This window comes from Ranitomeya imitator, chromosome 4 (genome assembly GCF_032444005.1).
Source record: "Ranitomeya imitator isolate aRanImi1 chromosome 4, aRanImi1.pri, whole genome shotgun sequence".
NCBI classification, from domain to species: Eukaryota; Metazoa; Chordata; class Amphibia; order Anura; family Dendrobatidae; genus Ranitomeya; species Ranitomeya imitator.
Genome location: NC_091285.1, coordinates 26,038,986 through 26,056,061, shown reverse-complemented (window position 1 = coordinate 26,056,061; position 17,076 = coordinate 26,038,986). Strand labels below are relative to the sequence as shown.

At 42.2% G+C, this 17,076-nt stretch overlaps 1 protein-coding gene across 1 annotated transcript in view; it reads right to left on the bottom strand.

The window, feature by feature from the left end:
* Positions 1–5,464: 5,464 nt before the first annotated feature.
* Positions 5,465–17,076, bottom strand: part of VWF (von Willebrand factor) — a 179,838-nt gene continuing 168,226 nt past the window's right edge. Inside the window, exons 45-52 of the mRNA XM_069763408.1 lie at positions 16,566–16,749; positions 11,110–11,150; positions 8,678–8,794; positions 8,503–8,601; positions 7,848–7,976; positions 7,274–7,313; positions 6,334–6,428; positions 5,465–6,083 (exon numbers count right to left, since the gene is read on the bottom strand). Coding sequence (XP_069619509.1) covers positions 5,895–6,083; positions 6,334–6,428; positions 7,274–7,313; positions 7,848–7,976; positions 8,503–8,601; positions 8,678–8,794; positions 11,110–11,150; positions 16,566–16,749 — 894 coding nt within the window. The 3' untranslated portion in view covers positions 5,465–5,894. The remainder of the gene's footprint in view (positions 6,084–6,333; positions 6,429–7,273; positions 7,314–7,847; positions 7,977–8,502; positions 8,602–8,677; positions 8,795–11,109; positions 11,151–16,565; positions 16,750–17,076) is intronic.

Sequence of the window (17,076 nt, the reverse complement as noted above, 5' to 3'; positions counted from 1 at the left end):
TTCAAAGACCGGCAGGGTAGTCAATTCCAAGTTGGCTGTCCGACCTAAATACCTAAGCAGACAAGGTGGCAACGCGGAGGAGGGGCGACACTAGGGTCCCTATAAAATAGCCTCAGGCCACCACCGTCATACGGGTTTTGTCCTATCCATCTGGGGGACAGAGAGAAGAGTAACAAGAGTGAGAACCCTATTAGGAGCTAATGCAAGTAGGGACCTACTACGTTACTGTGGAAGGCTACTGATTTCCACCTGGATCAGGAGGACTCTGGAAGTGCCATCACACCGGCTAGGCTCTGCCTACCCTGTAACCTGGTACCCTGGACTGTGGATGCTGAAAGCCTTCAGTAAAGGTAAAGAGACTGCACCCTTTGTGTCCTCGTTATTCACTGCGCCTTGCACCAACCACCATCACCATCTACACACTGGGAAGCCCTGGGGAAACACTTCACCTGTGGGAAGGTATACCATCTAGCTGCCATAACATCACCCCAGTGGACCCCTAAGCAGCGTCAGTCACCCTGACCGAATACCACAGGTGGCGTCACGAACACTACCGTTATCTACAATCTAACACCTTTTTTTAAATGGGCGCCCCTCATAGGGCCACGGTCCGGGTCGGCCACTGTGACAACCTCGTTGAAGGAATTGAAGGATTCGGTACCGAGTACCCCATTGCCCTTACGTGGGGGTGCCGCACATACACTTTCCAAAAAGTTCAACTTTTCTCTCGCCCTTCCACAGAGTATTCTCCCAAAAGTCTTGGGGATTATCAAGATGTTTTTTGACAAAACTGAGACGAGCCTTTATATTCTTATTTCTTGATTGAGGACAGGTGTGGCAGTAATCAGGTCTGCGTGTGGCTAGGGAATTTGAACCCATCTTCCCAAAGATGTGATAAACCACAGTTAATTCATGTTTTAATGGCTGGGGTAATCATTTTTTCACACAGGACCATGTAGGTTTGGATTTATTTAATAATAAAAACTTTCATTTAAAAACTGCATTTTGTGTTTACTTGTGTTATCTTTGCCTACTGAATATGGGTGCAATCATCCAGCTCCACTGACTCCCCAGTAGAGATGGGCAAACCCGAGCAGTAACGTGCGGGCCCCGTACAGAACACATAGTGTTCTGACATGGACCCCGAACACAGACTTCTCCAGGAAGTTTGTGTTAGGCCACATGCGCACATCGATTATTAGGTGAGTTTTTTACCCCAGTATTTGTAAGCCAAAACCAGGAGTGGAACGGTCAGAGGAAAAGTATAATAGAAACATTTGCACCACTTCTGCATTTTTCACCCACTCCTGGTTTTGGCTTAAAAATACTGGGGTAAAAACTCACCAAATACTGAATGTGTGCATGTGGCCTTACTGTTTGGGTTCAGCACCTGGAACATCGGGTGTTTCCCACTCTGTCATATGCATGACAGCGCAAGAAACAGAGACAGCGCTGATCGGCAGTAAGATTATTACCACCAGAGAGCTGCGGTTCCCACACTGTCAGATGAAAGCGTGAGCCAGCAGCTATGACCGGCGATAAAGAGATTACCGCCAGTCACAGGCGTCGGCTGAAGAGAGTATTATTCCCATCAGCCAACGCCTGCTGTAGCTGAAAACAGCTAAAGCAGGCATCACTGATGGAAGTATTGATCAGCCGGAGCCTGCATTATAAATAAATTTTTTAAAAATGGGGTCTTTTCTATTTTTGTTAACCAGAGCAGGCAAAACTGACAGCTGAAATTATTCAACTTTGTCTTTAATTTGATTATTACTATGTTCTTGTTGTGTTTTACATGTTTTTTTAATAAATTTGGATAGAATTTTATTTTGGGACTTTTTTGCTTTTTTTCTTTTGGTATGGTCATGCATTATGAGAGTGTCCCGAGCTATTATAGCCCCCATCACCACTTGGTATTGGGTGTGACGGTTTGAAAAAATATGGTTTCTGTTCTGACGATATTGTTCATCAGGGTGCAGCAGTGTCTTCTGGGAAAGCGTCTTGTGGATAGATGAGACCAAGATAGAGCTTTTTGGTAAAGCATGTTATTCTACTGTTTACCGGACACAGTATGAGGCCTACAAATAAAAGAACACAACCTACAGTTAAATATGGTGGAGGTTCAAAAATGGTTTGGGGTTGTTTTGCTGCCTCTGGCACTGTGTGCCTTGACTGTGAGCAAGGCATCATGAAACCTGAAGATTACCAATGATTTTGAGTTGCAATGTAGTGCCCAGTGCCAGAAAAATGGGTTTCTATCCTAGGTCATGGGTCTTCCATCAGAACAATGAACACAAACATACTTCAAGAAGCACCCAAAAACAGATGTAAATAAAGCACTGGAAAGTTTTAAAGTGGTCAGAAATGAGGTATTTGATACTCACACATCTCTATATAACCCACACATGCACACAGTATAGGACTCACCAGTCTCTCTCCTTTTTTTCCATACTCCCGCAGGGTGAAAGACCAATGGTCCTTGTGCACATTTAACCTCAGACACTGCACTGATAAAGCAGGACTGGCATTATCGGCACAGTTTCTGATTTTTAAAGGATTGGGGGTCCTGGACAATTGGGAGACCTCATGTAAACAACCTCTGTATATGGTCCTTGCGCATAGTGATATACAGTTAGGTCCATATATATTTGGACAGAGACAACATTTTTCTAATTTTGGTTATAGACATTACCACAATGAATTTTAAACAAAATAATTCAGATGTAGTTGAAGTTCAGACTTTCAGCTTTCATTTGAGGGTATCCACATTAAAATTGGATGAAGGGTTTAGGAGTTTCAGCTCCTTAACATGTGCCACCCTGGTTTTAAAGGGACCAAAAGTAATTGGACAATTGACTCCAAGGCTATTTCATGGACAGGTGTGGGCAATCCCTTCGTTATGTCATTCTCAATTAAGCAGTTAAAAGGCCTGGAGTTGATTTTGAGGTGTGGTGCTTGCATTTGGAAGGTTTTGCTGTGAAGTAAACATGCGGTCAAAGGAGCTCTCCATGCAGGTGAAACAAGCCATCCTTAAGCTGCGAAAACAGAAAAAACCCATCTGAGAAATTGCTACAATATTAGGAGTAGCAAAATCTACAGTTTGGTACATCCTGAGAAAGAAAGAAAGCACTGGTGAACTCATCAATGCAAAAAGACCTGGGCGCCCACGGAAGACAACAGTGGTGGATGATCGCAGAATAATCTCCATGGTGGAGAGAAACCCCTTCACAACAGCCGACCAAGTGACCAACACTCTCCAGGAGGTCGGCGCATCAATATCCAAATCTACCATAAAGAGAAGACTGCATGAAAGTAATACAGAGGGTTCACTGCACGGTGCAGCCACTCATAAGCATCAAGAATAAAAAGGCTAGACTGGACTTTGTTAAAAACATCTAAAAAAGCCGCACAGTTCTGGAAGAACATTCTTTGGACAGATGAAACCAAGATCAACCTCTACCAGAATGATGGAAAGAGAAAAGTATGGCGAAGGCGTGGTACAGCTCATGATCCAAAGCATACCACATCATCTGTAAAACACGGCGGAGGCAGTGTGATGGCTTGGGCATGCATGGCGGCCAGTGGCACTGGGTCACTAGTGTTTATTGATGATGTGACACAGGACAGAAGCAGCCGAATGAATTCTGAGGTATTCAGAGCCGCCATACTGTGTGCTCAGATCCAGCCAAATGCAGCCAAACTGATTGGTCGTCGTTTCATACTATAGATGGACAATGACCCAAAACATAAAGCCAAAGCAACCCAGGGGTTTATTAAAGCAAAGAAGTGGAATATTCTTGAATGGCCAAGACAGTCACCTGATCTCAACCCAATTGAGCAGCATTTCACTTGTTAAAGACTAAACTTCAGACAGAAAGGCCCACAAACAAACAGCAACTGAAAACCACCGCAGTGAAGGCCTGGCAGAGCATCAAAAAGGTGGAAACACAGCATCTGGTGATGTCCATGAGTTCAAGACTTCAGGCAGTCATTGCCAACAAAGGGTTTTCAAACAAGTACTAAAAATGAACATTTTATTTAAAATTATTGAATCTGTCCAATTACTTTTGGTCCCTTTAAAAACAGGGTGGCACATGGTAAGGAGCTGAAACTCCTAAACCCTTCATCCAATTTTAATGTGGATACCCTCAAATGAAAGCTGAAAGTCTGAACTTCAACTCCATCTGAATTGTTTTGTTTAAAATTCATTGTGGTAACGTCTATAACCAAAATTAGAAAAATGTTGTCTCTGTCCAAATATATATGGACCTAACTGTAGTTTGCATGGGCCCATTTTAAAGGGCCACTGTCACCGCCCTCCAGCCGTTATAAACTAAAAGAGCCACCTTGTGCAGCAGTAATGCTGCAGTCTAACAAGGTGGCTCTTTTAGTTTTTGTTTCTGTTATTGCCACAATAAATGTATGTATAATTCTGCTGAAATACCTGTCTTTGTACCTGGAGGTGGGACTTAAGCCTCCTCTTAGAAGCGCCCAACTGCCGTCACTCATCTGTTGGGTAGATTTTTGCCGCCCCCTCAGCGCTATTATTGTGTGAAATCCGGTGCCTGCGCTCTGCTCTTCTGCCTTGCGCAGGCGCATAGAGCTTTATCCGTCTGAGCGCTGGTGCCGGGTTCCTTTCTGCGCCTGTGCGGTCAGTGCGGCCAGCCTGTTACTGAATCCCTGCCCCGCACTGTGTTATGCAGTATGCACAGTGCGGGGCTGGGATTCCTGGGCATGCGCACTGCGCTTGTCAGACGCTCCACAGGTCCCCCGCCTTCCAGCGTTGTTCTGTGCGGCTGTTCCAAACGCCGGCAAGGATACCTGTATATTCCGGCAACGCTGAAAGGCGGGGGACCTGGGGAGCGTCTGAGAAGCGCAGTGCGCATGCCCAGGAATCCCAGCCCCGCACTGTGCATAATGCATAACACAGTGCGGGGCGGGGATTCAGTAACAGGGTGGCCGCACTGCCCGCACAGGCGCAGAACGGAACCCGGCACCAGTGCTAGGACGGCAAATGCTCTATGCGCCTGCGCAACGCAGAAGAGCAGAGCGCAGGCGCCGGAATTCACACAATAACAGCGCTGAGGGGGCGGCGAAAATCTACACAAGAGATGACTGACGGCAGTTGGGCGCTTCTAAGAGGAGGCTTCAGTCCCGCCTCCATGGACAAAGATAGGTATTTCAGCAGAATTATAAATACATCTATTGTGGGAATAACAGAAACAAAAACTAAAAGAGCCACCTTGTTAGAATGCAGCATTACTGCTGCACAAGGTGGCTCTTTTAGTTTATAACGGCTGGAGGGGGGTGACAGTGGCCCTTTAAGCTTTCAGAGTTGATATAGATCAGAACAAGCACAAGACCCACCGTTTTCGGAGTCCATCTTGAACATCTGAGGTATCAATGTCAGTCCCACTTAATTCTGAGGAATGGTCGCAGTGGAGAAAGAATATGGGCTCATTGGTTTGAGTTCTTAAAATTTACTTTATTTATGTTTTTCTTTTTACAAATCAAGAAAAAAAATGCAAAAAAGAGAAAGAAGAACCACAAGTAACAGTATTGTATGAATATTTAACAGAATTCATGGTCTTAGGGTTTCGCGGAAAGCAATAGTTACATTTCCCGCCTCTTTCGGTACATGTAGCTATTTCCGTCAGTGACAGCTCAATGAATTCATCATCCACAACGCAGAATTTTACTTTTTAGAATATTAAACTCGTCCTAGCCCGAATTCATTAGTAAAAATATAAAATACTCTATAGAAGTAATGTAAAAAAAAATAGAAACTTTATTTAAAATTGCACATTTTTATAAATGTTTTCTTGTTGTTCAGGAAATGCAGGCTCAAAATGCAAATAACGATGAATTGGACACAGAGCAGTAGTCAGACATTTTTACTTTTCACATTTCCGGGACACACATTCGCAGTTTGTGGCCTGCGTCACTTTATGTTCTACCGTAGTCCCATTGGTGCATCGGAGGGAGACATTCACCAGTTCGGTCTGTGTCGCTGAACAGCAGGTGCACTGGTCTTCCATACTGCGGGTTTTTGTGTTGTAGATCGATGTACTAGTGCATTTACCCTGCAATAGGCAAAAAAAAAATATAGGAGAAGACTGTGTTTAAAAAGACAGCTATGGACTTTTTGACAGTGAGGGTGATCAATGAGTGGAATAGGTAGGCGGCCACGAGAGGTGGTGAGTTCTTCTTCAATGGAAGTCTTCAAATAGAGGCTGGACACGATGGAGGTCCTTTCCAACCCTAACATTCTATGAATCTATCTCCAAATATATAGACATGTCATATGTATATCAGTGCCTGTCTTGTTCTTACCTTGCAGGACACTATGCTCAGCTCCCTCTGTGATACACAATCGTCAACTTGAATGTATTTGGGAACTCCGGCCTGTTTACACTCTGGCTCCACACCTAGAACATTACATGGCAGATGTAACAGTAATAGATAGATAGAGAAAGAAAGATAGATGGATTAGGGAAGGAAGGAAAGAAGGAAGGAAGGGAAGGAAGGGGAAGAAGGAAAAGAAGGGAGGAAGAAAGGAAGGAAGGGAGGAAGAAAGGGAGGAAGAAAGGGAGGAAGGAAGGGAGCACAGAAGGAAGGGAGCAGGGAAGGAAGGGAGGAAGGATGGAAGGGAGGGAGGAAGGAAGAGAAGGAAAGGAAGGAAAGAAGGGAGGAAGAAAGGAAGGAAGGAAGGGAAGGAAGGAAGGGAGGAAGAAAGGGAGGAAGGAAGGAAGAGAGGAAGGATGGAAGGGAGGGAGGATGGAAGGAAGAGAAGGAAAGGAAGGAAGGAAAGAAGGGAGGAAGGAAGGAAGGAAGGAAGGGAGGAAAGGAAGGAATGAAGGAAGGGAAGGAATGAAGGAAGGAAGGGAAAGAGGGAAGGGAGGAGGGAAGGGGAAGAAGGAAAGGAAGGAAGGGAGGAAGAAAGGGAGGATGGAAGGAAGGGAGCACGGAAGGAAGGGAGCAAGGAAGGAAGGGAGGAAGGATGGAAGGGAGGGAGGAAGGAAGGAAGAGAAGGAAATGAAGGAAGGAAAGAAGGGAGGAAGGAAGGAAGGGAAGGGAGGAAAGGAATGAAGGAAGGGAAGGAAGGAAGGAAGGAAGGAAGGAAGGGAAAGAGGGAAGGGAGGAGGAAAGGGAAGGAAGGACGGAAGGAAGGAATGAAGGGAGGAAGGAAGGGAGGGAGGGAGGAAGGAAGGGAAGGAAAGGAAGGAAGGAAGAGATATTTTTAACGCAAGATCATTTCATATTTTGTACTTACAGGTTTCACAACAAGAATCCTCAAGCTGTTTTATTTTACCCTATAAGAGAAAGTATAAGCAAATAAATGAATTACTGTATATTCCGTATATACACCTTTAAAGACACAGTTTTATAATACCATATCATTCATGCACTGTGACTATATAGACAAATGTTGTCCATATTGTCTCCCATTAATAACTATGTAACAAGTCAGTGAACTTAGGTGGGGAGTAGATCTAGTTTCCCCAACCCTTTCTCTGAGGTCATTGAACTTGGGACGGCCGGTTGGAAAGACTAATATAGGAAGTGTTTGATTGTATGCGGTAAGCTCTTCAGCTCCCCCTAGTGGTGACTATAGGCAGGCACCGTGGTATAGCTTATCTCAGTGTATATTGGGGATTCAGTGTTTAGTAAAATTGAGCCGCCCCCAGACTTCAATGAAAAGTAATGTTACCCTTTCCTCTTTCTAAATGAAATACGCTACAGATCTATAGAAACATGAAGGTGAAAATCTTAAAAATTAAGAAAGACATTATTTCTATTAATTAAAGTATTTCCTTACATTTATCCTTGAATACATAAGAACTCACCCCATCCGCTAAGCATTTTTCTCGACTAAAGTCCAGGCATGTAGTCTTGTTAGTTACCAGCATCAGATCACCTTGTTCAATTTCTTTGCAGGTGTACGTGTTACAGCCGTCTCGTAAGGTTTCATTAGGCTGAAAAGATAGGACGCTATGATACAAAGATCAATAGAGTAATTTTGCTTATTTCCTACCGTTTCCCTATCGGCAGCTTCCATGCAGGCAGATGTGTCACCATGGTTACAGAGTTTTGCTTTAAGTTGCCTCAATCATGTTTCAATAAACAAAGTTTTGTTGGGCTATGTTCTCGCTGTGTGTGATTGACAGTCCCCGAGTGAATCGATAAGATATATTGGGCCGGACTATTCCACAGGTATACATTTGTTATAATGGTCATTTGTGGACACTCTATTCTGCTACAGTATATGACTCTTGCCCTGGAGGACCCGGCGTGTCCATGCCATGCATTACATAGAAAGGACTTCAGTGTGTAATTCTACATTTCACCTCCGGTGGTGCTGTAGGGAAATATAACACTTCCTGCCAGGTTCTCTATAGATGATCACTAAGGATCAGATCAAAAATAACAACCCAGGACCAGCTTATTTTTAGGGACCTTCTTAAAGAAAAAAACAATCATCCTTAGCCGAGATGCCCTCACCTCTACTGTGACGTGATTTCCATTATTCATGGTGACAGGACACGCCGCCAGTACACATTTACCACAACATGATCCGCTGGTCTTCTGTAAAACTGTATTCTAAAAAGAAAAACAAAAGAATCTATTAACTGAAAAATTGTAAAAATATGGACAAGATGCCGGGGATAAAACTGACCTCTGGACACGACTCACAGCGGATCTGTCTACAAGAAAGTTTATAGCCCGGAATGGGTCCACTGGAAACGCTGCATTCACAGGACGAGCATTCATCAAACATTAATTTTTTTCCAGGCTGAAAAGATAAAAATGATAGAATTCCGACTGTCTCTGAGAACAGATAATGCCTGTCCTTTATAGAAGCAGGTGACGTTGTGTGTACCTTGCCTATCTTGACTGATGTCTGGTTGTTATATCTTATGTATAGCTTTATAGCAGCAGGTGACGTTGTGAGTACCCTGCCTATCTTGACTGATGCCTGGTTATTATATCTTATGTATAGCTTTATAGAAGCAGGTGACGTTGTGGGTACCCTGCCTATCTTGACTGATGCCTGGTTATTATATCTTATGTATAGCTTTATAGAAGCAGGTGACGTTGTGAGTACCCTGCCTATCTTGACTGATGCCTGGTTATTATATCTTATGTATAGCTTTATAGCAGCAGGTGACGTTGTGAGTACCCTGCCTATCTTGACTGATGCCTGGTTATTATATCTTATGTATAGCTTTATAGAAGCAGGTGACGTTGTGAGTACCCTGCCTATCTTGACTGATGCCTGGTTATTATATCTTATGGATAGCTTTATAGCAGCAGGTGACGTTGTGAGTACCCTGCCTATCTTGACTGATGCCTGGTTATTATATCTTATGTATAGCTTTATAGAAGCAGGTGACGTTGTGAGTACCCTGCCTATCTTGACTGATGCCTGGTTATTATATCTTATGTATAGCTTTATAGAAGCAGGTGACGTTGTGGGTACCCTGTCTATCTTGACGGATGCCTGGTTATTATATCTTATGTGTAGCTTTATAGAGGCAGGTGGCGTTGTGGGTACCCTGCCTATCTTGACTGATGCCTGGTTATTATATCTAGATTAATAAAATGTAAGGGTGCTCTTCATAGCTTAAGTATATGTTTGTTCTGGGTTATAGCTCTGATCTATATTTCAGGACTGACGGAGAGAAGAAGTTCTAAAAAAATATTTTTAGGGGACTATATTCTATAAAAACTTCTCTAGGGGAGGTGCGTTTGGTGTTCCTGTTTGAGGGGACTGATGCAAGAGGAATCATGATCTACATGAGATGATTAAATGGTTGAGGAAATGTTCTGTATCCGTGTTTTATGCATTGTTTTGATAGTTCTTATCGCAAGTAGTGACGGACGATATGGTAGAAAGAATGATTTGTAAACAGGAATTAAAGGGAATCTGTCAGCAGGTGTTTGGTATGTAATCAAAGAGCGCCATAATGTAAGAACAGAGACCTATATTTAAGTGATTTTTCACTTACTAGGCTGTGTTTTGTTTCAATAAAAATCAGTGTTTTATCAGCAGATGATCCCTTCAGGACTAGGTGTCTCGTGCCTTTTAGTCCAACCACACCCCCCAACACTGATTGGCAGCTCTCTGTCATTATACAGTGTACACAAAAATCTTCCAATCAATGGTGTGGGCGGGGTTATACACAGCTCAGCATTCTGAGCACTGCTAGATCTTCAGCAGAGAAATCTGTGATTGTATCACAAGTACTGTATCCAGTAAACTAAGTAATACATTGATGGAATCAGGGTCTCTGTCTCTACATCATACTATAAGAAAAAAAAACAGTTAACAGATTCCCTTTAATGTTAAGATATTATGCACCAGAGGTCAGATGTTCTAAGAAAAGATACTCCGAGCAGGTGAGCATTTTGGATCATTGTGAAGTTTTTCATGCTATGGATATGGTTGAACATTGTGGCTTTCATCATGAATATAAGAGACAATATTGATGTGAACACAGCCTAAAACTAATCATTGTGTAATAATGGATGAGTCGTGCACTAGTGAAAGGAACATGGTGTATTCTGAGTAATCTCTAGCACAGGTAAAGCCACCTGAGATAACTCATCTCGAGGGGAAAAAGACTGCATTCCCTAGCAACAAAACAGCTGCTGCCAATCTTAATTACTCCCTTGATCTGCGCTATTAGGTGCCGCGCCTTATTTTTATTTTAAAAGAAGAACAATTGATTTCTATACAACCCAGAGAAATAGTTATTCCTTCTGCATTTTATCCGCCACCGTAATGTCTTGAGATCCTAATAGTTTAATTTTGTAGTTTTGGAGGAGATTAAGGCAACTAAACCTGAATCTTGAAGATCGAAGGTTCTAAAAAGTAAATATTTATTCAAAAACAAAATGTTTTTCAAAATTCTATTTATTCTTTTTATCCTCCTTGGGGGTTGTCCCTTAGCTCAGGGGTCGTCTTCACATTTTGAATGGTGGAGTCCTTTATACTCAATCAAATCTCAGTTGCAAGAGACATGATGAAATAAGAATACGGAAGAGAAGAAAAGCAGGTAAAGTGGGATTGTTAATTGTGTTCAGAATGGTATGTTCTGTACTTACCCCGATGATAGTACCATTGCGGAGGCAGCCAGGAATGGGTTCTACAAAAAAAAAAAATTAAATGCTTTTTTTCAAAATAAAACCTTAAAACCTTTAAAAAGAATGAAAATACGTAATATATATTCATTCTTTGACCTCATGAGACCCCAGTGGGGCTAACTAGAGTCTAATGGGCCCTGGGGCAAGATTTGGACCTGTCCCCCTCCCATTTTGGTATATACAGTCATGGTCAAAAGTGTTGGCACCCTTGAAATTGTTATACACATGTTTATACACAGAGAAAAAAAAGGCAAATTGGACATAACTTCATATAAACCCCTCAAAAAATGGCCTGGACAAAATTGTTGACACTTTTCCAAAATTGTGGGTAAACAACTTTTGGTTCAAGCGTGTGATGCTCGTTTAAACTCACCTATGGCAAGTAACAAGTGTGGGCAATATGAAAATCCCACTTGAAGGCAGATAAAAAGGGGAGAGGTTTACTTTAATCTTTGCATTTTGTGTCTGTGTGTGCTACATTAAGTATGGAGAACGGAGAGAGGAAAAGAGAACTGTCTGAGGACTTGAAAACCAAAATTGTTACACAATATCAACAATTTCAAGGTTACAAATTCATCTCCAGAGATCTGGATGTTCCTTTATTCACGTTACACAGCATAATCAAGACGTTTACAACCAATGGCACTGTAGCTAATCTCCATGGACGTGGATGGCAGAGAAAAATTGATGAAAGGTTGCAACGCACAATAATCTGGATAGTGGATAAGCAGCCCCAATAAATGCCAAAGAAATTCAAGCTATCCTGCAGGCTCAGGGTGTATCAGTGTCAGCGCAAACTATCCGTCGACATTTTAATGAAATGAAACACTATAACAGGAGACCCAGGAAGACCCAACTGCTGACACAGACATAAAAAAGTTAGTCTGCAGTTTGCCAAAATGTACATGAGTAAGCCAAGATCCTTCTGGGAAAGCATCTTGAGGAGAGATGAGACCAAGATAGAGCTTTTTGGTAAAGCACATCATTATACTGTTTACCGAAAACAGAATGAGGAATAAAAAGAAAAGAACACAGTACCTACAGTCAAATATGGTGGAGGTTCAAAGATGTTTTGGGGTTGTTTTCTTGCCTTTTCCACTGGGTGCTTTGACTGTGTGCAAGGCATCATGAAATTTGAAGATTACCAAATGATTTTGGGTTGCAATGTAGTGCCCAGTGTCATAAAGCTGAGTTTGCATCCTAGGTCATGGATCTTCCATCAGAATAATGACCCCAAACATACTTCAAGAAGCTTCCAGAAATGGATGGAAACAAAGTGCTGTAGAGTTCTGAAGTGGCAGCAATGAGTCCGGATCTAAATCCCATTGAAAATCTTTGGAAAGTTCTTAAAATTGCTGTTGAGAGAAGACGCCTTCATATATGAAAGACCTAGAGTAGTTGCAAAAGAAGAGTGCTCCAAAATTCAAGGCTGAAAGGTGTAAGAAGCTTGTTGGTTATGGGAAACGATTGATTGCAATGATTTATTCCAAAGGGTGCAACCAAATATTAAGTTGAAGATGCCAACACTTTTGTACGGCCATTTTTAGGGTTTTGTGTGAAATGATGTCCAATTTGTCGTTTCATCTTTGCTTTCTTGTGTTGTTATAACAGAACATGTGTAATTGCAATAATTTTCTGGAACAATTTCAAGAGGGCCAGCAGTGTCAGCCATGACTGTATATATATATATATATATATATATATATACACACACAGTTGTGGCCAAAAGTATTGACACCCCTGCAATTCTGTCATATAATACTCAGTTTCTTCCTGAAAATGATTGCAATCACAAATTCTTTGGTATTATTATCTTCATTTAATTTGTCTTAAATGAAAAAACACAAAAGAGAATGAAGCAAAAAGCAAAACATTGATCATTTCACACAAAACTACAAAAATGGGCCAGACAAAAGTATTGGCACCCTCAGCCTAATACTTGGTTGCACAACCTTTAGCCAAAATAACTGCGACCAACCGCTTCCAGTAACCATCAATGAGTTTCTTACAATGCTCTGCTGGAATTTTAGACCATTCTTCTTTGGCAAACTGCTCCAGGTCCCTGATATTTGAAGGGTGCCTTCTCCAAACTGCCATTTCTAGATCCCTCCACAGGTGTTCTATGGGATTCAGGTCTGGACTCATTGCCGGCCACCTTAGAAGTCTCCAGTGCTTTCTCTCAAACCATTTTCTAGTGCTTTTTGAAGTGTGTTTTGGGTCATTGTCCTGCTGGAAGACCCATGACCTCTGAGGGAGACCCAGCTTTCTCACACTGGGCCCTACATTATGCTACAAAATTTGTTGGTAGTCTTCAGACTTCATAATCCCATGCACACGGTCAAGCAGTCCAGTGCCAGAGGCAGCAAAGCAACCCCAAAACATCAAGGAACCTCCGCCATGTTTGACTGTAGGGACCGTGTTCTTTTCTTTGAATGCCTCTTTTTTTTCTCCTGTAAAATCTATGTTGATGCCTTTGCCCAAAAAGCTCTACGTTTGTCTCATCTGACCAGAGAACATTCTTCCAAAACGTTTTAGGCTTTTTCAGGTAAGTTTTGGCAAACTCCAACCTGGCTTTTTTATGTCTCGGGGTAAGAAGTGGGGTCTTCCTGGGTCTCCTACCATACAGTCCCTTTTCATTCAGACGCCGACGGATAGTACGGGTTGACACTGTTGTACCCTCGGACTGCAGGGCAGCTTGAACTTGTTTGGATGTTAGTCGAGGTTCGTTAACATCCGCACAAACTTGTGTTGAAATCTCTTGTAAATTTTTCTTTTCCGTCCACATCTAGGGAGGTTAGCCACAGTGCCATGGGCTGTAAACTTCTTGATGACACTGCGCACGGTAGACACAGGAACATTCAGGTCTTTGGAGATGGACTTGTAGTCTTGAGATTGCTCATGCTTCCTCACAATTTGGTTTCTCAAGTCCTCAGACTGTTCTTTGGTCTTCTTTCTTTTCTCCATGCTCAATGTGGTGCACACAAGGACACAGGACAGAGGTTGAGTCAACTTTAATCCATGTCAACTGGCTGCAAGTGTGATTTAGTTATTGCCAACACCTGTTAGGTGCCACAGGTAAGTTACAGGCGCTGTTAATTACACAAATTAGAGAAGCATCACATGATTTTTCGAACAGTGCCAATACTTTTGTCCACCACCTTTTTATGTTTGGTGTGGAATTATATCCAATTTGGCTTTAGGACAATTCTTTAATAACAAAGAATTTGTGTTTGCAATCATTTTCAGGAAGAAACTGAGTGTTAGCTGACAGAATTGCAGGATTGTCAATACATTTGGCCACAACTGTATATATATATATATATATATATATATACAGTACAGACCAAAAGTTTGGACACACCTTCTCATTTAAAGATTTTTCTGTATTTTCATGACTATGAAAATTGTACATTCACACTGAAGGTATCAAAACTATGAATTAACACATGTGGAATTATATACTTAGCAAAACAGTGTGAAACAACTGAAATTATGTCTTATATTCTAGGTTCTTCAAAGTAGCCACCTTTTGCTCTGATGACTGCTTTGCACACTTTTGGCATTCTCATGATGAGCTTCAAGAGGTAGTCACCGGGAATGGTTTTCACTTCACAGGTGTGCCCTGTCAGGTTTAATAAGTGGGATTTCTTGCCTTATAAATGGGGTTGGGACCATCAGTTGTGTTGTGCAGAAGTCTGGTGGATACACAGCTGATAGTCCTACTGAATAGACTGTTAGAATTTGTATTATGGCAAGAAAAAAGCAGCTAAGTAAAGAAAAACAAGTGGCCATCATTACTTTAAGAAATGAAGGTTAGTCAGTCCGAAAAAATTGGGCAAACTTTGAAAGTGTCCCCAAGAGCAGTGGAAAACCATCAAGCGTTACAAAGAAACTGGCTCACATGAGGACCACCCCAGGAAAGGAAGACCAAGAGTCACCTCTGCTTGTTTGGGACTAAAGAACACAAGGAATGGACATTAGACCAGTGGAAATCTGTGCTTTGGTCTAATGAGTCCAAATTTGAGATCTTTGGTTCCAACCACCGTGTCTTTGTGTGGAGCAGAAAAGGTGAAGGGATGGACTCTACATGCCTGGTTTCCACCGTGAAGCATGGAGGAGGAGGTGTGATGGTGTGGGGGTGCTTTGCTGGTGACACTTTTGGGAATTTATTCAAAATTGAAGGCATACTGAACCAGCATGGCTACCACAGCATCTTGCAGCGGCATGCTATTCCATCAGGTTTGCGTTTAGTTGGACCATCATTTATTTTTCAACAGGTCAATGACCCCAAACACACCTCCAGGCTGTGTAAGGGCTATTTGACCAAGAAGGAGAGTGATGGGGTGCTACGCCGGATGACCTGGCCTCCACAGTCACCAGACCTGAACCCAATCGAGATGGTTTGGGGTGAACTGGACCGCAGAGTGAAGGCAAAAGGGCAACAAGTGCTAAGCATCTCTGGGAACTCCTTCAAGATTGTTGGAAGACCATTCCCGGTGACTACCTCTTGAAGCTCATCAAGAGAATGCCAAGAGTGTGCAAAGCAGTCATCAAAGCAAAAGGTGTCTACTTTGAAGAACCTAGAATATAAGACATAGTTTCAGTCGTTTCACACTTTTTTGCTAAGTATATAATTCCACATGTGTTAATTCATAGTTTTGATGCCTTCAGTGTGAATGTACAATTTTCATAGTCATGAAAATACAGAAAAATCTTTAAATGAGAAGGTGTGTCCAAACTTTTGGTCTGTGCTGTATATGTATATATATATGTCCTCCGTCCTGATATATATGTACCTTATCCTGGGCCCCATCCTGGTATATATATCCTCATCCTGGTATATATGTCCCCCATCCTGATGTATATATCTCCCATCCTGGTGTATGTCTCTTATTCTGGAAACCATCCTGGTATATTTCCCTGGTTCTGCCGTTGTTCTGTCTGGTTCTAGTTAAAAAAAAAAAGTTGATTGCAGTAGGCCAATGTTTGATGGGACTGACTGACCATGAGTGTGGCAGCTTCCAGAATCTCTTCCGACAGATGATATCGGTCAAGAGAAGCACTATGTTCATGGATACAAATGAGAGATCAAGAGCAGAATTAAGAATTATGCTCCCTACTACTGGATTTCCAAAGAGTTAAAGTCAAGGTCCATTCCCTTCTACCCACAATTGTACACCATTTCCCTTTGTGGATGCTTATTACGCCATATTTAAAGACTGTCATCATAACAACCTCTGTTTGACGGAAAGCTGTGGCCTTCAACATAAAGCTTGGATAGACCAAATATGCTGCAGTGGGATTCACCAATACCAAGTGGTTCCAGGATCTGGCACATAGACCCAGTAGTCCCTCTATAATGTCCATACATAGTACAGTGATTTTCTACACAAGATAATAGAAGAGTAGGACTTTACCACATTGGCAGATGGGACAACACTCTGAACCATGCATGCAGATCAGCTCATAGCCCGTAGGACATTTCTTGGTCTCTATGTCAGAGCAGGAGATGTTTCTCTGCAGGGTGAAGACTTCTCCGTTCACTTCAGAGCATTCATTGACGATACAAGGATCATAGGGAGATGTCCACCTTGCACCAACCTGCAAGTGCCCAAAACCCCATCAATAGTTATGTGTAATGTTGAAAACACGATAAAAGAGAATAGACCCCCCAAAAAATGTAAATATAGAGATACTGCAGAGAGCTGGATACAGATCACCCCTTTTTTGAAGCTCTAAAACCTCTATATTTGTATTTAGTGGATTACTTACTATCACCCTGTCCTAAAAATCATAGGGGATAATAAACGCAGATCATTAAAAAAAAAGTTGAATTCAGAGTACGATCTTTTAAAGTGCAGATGATTTGGCGTTGAGATCATAGGGTTTTGCTATCCCGGGAGTAAGTGTCATATTTCCCTGCAGCTC